Raw genomic sequence first — 3219 nt, 5'->3', positions numbered from 1 at the left:
CCCCCTTGGACACCACGTCCCACTTGACCCACCACCAACTCTCCCTCCCTTTTATCACCACCCCCCTCTTTTCATCTTTACACTTTACACTTGTGCTGGGCGGTTAGGTTCCCGACTATTGAAAGCTAGGAATCGTAGGAATCGACCCCGAACCCAATTATTTACTTTCTAATGGTGTGATTTCTTCCGGTGGTTACCTGGTTGACTCCGAACGTCTTCAGGGTTTAAAACAACCTTGATTTCGGAACACTACGAAGCATCACATTTTTTTTTCACAAGTAATTTTTTAAAAAGATTTTAATTATTGAAGTAACTGGTAACCGTCGGTTTACTTAAAAAGGAGTCGGAGTTTTTCTTCCGTAGCATTAATCGTAGGTATCTGTTCCGGAATCGATCCTTCGCCCAGCTGTACTTTACACCCCCCTTCCCTTTACAACACCACCCATCCAACCACAAATTTTCTCCCCATAGAACGTGATCACCAACGTAGGTAACGGCTACGACTTCGTGACGGGCGCCTTCACCGCGCCATTCAGCGGCACCTACGCCTTGTTCCTGAACGTGCCCATCAAAGACACAGACCCTGACCGCCTGTACCACGCCACTGTGGTCCTGAACCATAACAAAATCGTGGGGGAGATAGAGAGCGGCAAAGCCAATGGTCTGCACCCTTCCTCTGTCACTGTGGTGAGTTTTGGCTGGATTTTGCACTCTTTTTGATTATGAAAAGGCTTCTCTTTTATTGTCCTAAACAACCCCCCCCCCAAAAAAAAACAACCCAAACCCCCCCCCCCCAACCCCAAAACCTTCCAAAGCTTAACTAAAACATCGTCGTGGGAGAGATAGAGAGCGGCGAAGCCAGTGCCTCCTTCCTGTGGTACAGTGGTGAATTTTTGCTAGATTTTTAAAGCTCTTTTTTAACAATAAAAAAGGCTTTTCAGTTAGTTTTAGTTTTAGTAGAGGTTTTACGGCGCTCGCAACTGCATAAGGTCATATGAGCGCCAGAAAACTAGAGGTGTTATAAGACAGTAACAGACATAAAAAAGGAAGAAGGGGAGATAAGGACGATAGGTGTTTGATAGGAATGAAGAAGCAAACCACCCCAGAGCACCCGCCAACCACCCACAACAATCCTAAACAATACCCCCAAGGTTACTCTTGGTCAATGAAAATTAGGTACTTCATTCTTACACAGCCCCACCCCCCCCCCCAAACAAAGAAAAGAATAAAGAGAGAAAGAACGAAAGAAATACTTACCAAACCTTATCCATAACAAAATCATGGAATAGACAGAGTGACGAAGCCAATGATGTGCATCCTTCCTGTGTTACTGTGGTGAGTTTTGGCTGGATTTTGCACTCTCCTTGATTAAGAAAGGGTTTCTCTGTTGTTCTAAACAACACAGTCCTATCTTCAAAATTAAACGTGCTTGTCTCTGCAAAGGCATGAGTCGACTCGGTCGTTCTGTGGCGAAATGGCAATTCTTGCAATTCTTGCTTCTCCATCAAATCCCATGTGACTGGCCCCTGCTGAGCGAAATGAATCAACCTGCCAATGTGCTCTGGGTGTAACATTAACACTTGTGTTTTGTTAAAAAGTAATTTTTCTGTTGTTTTTTTTTCTTTAAATTATATTTTATTGATCCCCATGGGGAAAATCTGGGTTACAATGATAAACATACATGCACAAATATATAATTATAAACATACATACATACATACATAAATACACACAAAATACTCAATATTACACCATTACAGAACATTTCCACAAACATGCCATTGCTGGTCGCCACTGTGCTGCGCCCTGCTTCCGGCTGAACTAGGGTTGTCGTGTCTAGCTCAAAGAAACACCCCACAGGCCGCCTATCTAAACCCTGTGTCACCCACACGGGCTTGACATTCATTACTTTTGAGTCTGAACTCACTGCTCACTTAGCCACAGGATCCCCATTTTACGGCTGTCGCAACACAACAAGGCCATATAAGTGCGGTCTGCATCCTTCATCTGTCACTTAACTCACAGCAACTGCTTCTGTTGTTCCACAGATACAAGAACTAAAAGCTGGTGACGTCATCACCGTAGAGGTCGTTGAGGTCAAGCCTGGAGCTTCTAACGCCTCACCCCCGACCCTTAGCCGTTTGGCTGCCTATTTCTCCGGATTTCTTCTGCCCTGATGGGTGAAGAGCTGGTGCTGGGAGTGAGGAGAAATCGGAGAAGACTGGCTGTTCGTTAGAGTTTTACGGCACTTGCAACACAATTAGGTCATAGAAGTGACGAATATCAAAGATGTTACTAGATAGTAACTTGCAAATAAAAAGGAGGAAAGATAAGGACGATAGGTGTTTTATAGAAAAGAAAGAGCAAACCCCATAAGAGAACCCGCCAATCACCCGTACATTTCCTGCTTTGCCACAACAAGTTATATACAATTTAATATGTATAGGTTAGCATTTTCAGCATAAAAAATGACATGCTTCAAGCTACAAACAGAATTTATTACCCACCATTTTTTAAGAAAAGAAGAACGAAATGGTGTATGAAGACACAGTTGTGTTACAGTCAAATAGATATTTGATGCATCGTGGTGAAAACAGGGGTTCGTCAAAATACATGTAATGAAATTAAAGAAATCAACCATTTTACGCCCGTTTTGTGATTTTTATCGATATAGAAATTTTGGGCTCAACACTCTCACGTACACTTGAGAACAAAGTCCGGCATAACATTTACTTTTAACAATATGATTAAAAGCATAGGAAAATTGTAATTTCCAGGGACACTACAGCTTTGGATGTCACCAAATTTTGGCGGTCATTTTCTCGCTACTTCCCGTTGGCACCAGGCAACCCCCACCTACTTCTATGGCAAACACCTCGACTTCCGTTCAAGATAGGTTGGTGTTTTCTTCATCAAAAGCAAGTCTTTAAGAATTTACCAATAACTCCGTATATGCCTCCAAAACTGATGAGCTACTGATCCCTCGGCATCGTTACAAACATTTATGACGAATTAGGAAAACATGAAAAATAATAATGCAACATCTAGTCAGTAAACCTGCCGACTTTTAAGAGTTCGGACCAAAAAGATGAGTGTTTCGAGAGAGAGAAAAAAAATCTGTTTCTCTTTTTAAAACATTGTACCCAAAATATACATCTTTTATTGCTTTTTTTTTAGCATTTAGCAATTGAATTTCTAGGAAATATTTCTCCAGCCCAT

At 42.0% G+C, this 3219-nt stretch overlaps 1 protein-coding gene across 1 annotated transcript; it reads left to right on the top strand.

The window, feature by feature from the left end:
• Positions 1-471: 471 nt before the first annotated feature.
• On the top strand, positions 472-2645 carry LOC106013317 (the record flags this gene model as incomplete). The annotated part of the gene is given in 2 exon segments (XM_013088700.2): positions 472-687; positions 2049-2645. Coding segments are annotated over 2 exon segments (345 nt in total), but the record flags the coding sequence as incomplete, so codon positions are not given.
• Between the last annotated feature and the right edge of the window lie 574 nt (positions 2646-3219).

This window comes from Aplysia californica, unplaced genomic scaffold, assembly GCF_000002075.1.
Source record: "Aplysia californica isolate F4 #8 unplaced genomic scaffold, AplCal3.0 scaffold00792, whole genome shotgun sequence".
Lineage (NCBI taxonomy): Eukaryota > Metazoa > Mollusca > Gastropoda > Aplysiida > Aplysiidae > Aplysia > Aplysia californica.
This window is presented reverse-complemented; position numbering and strand designations above follow the sequence as displayed.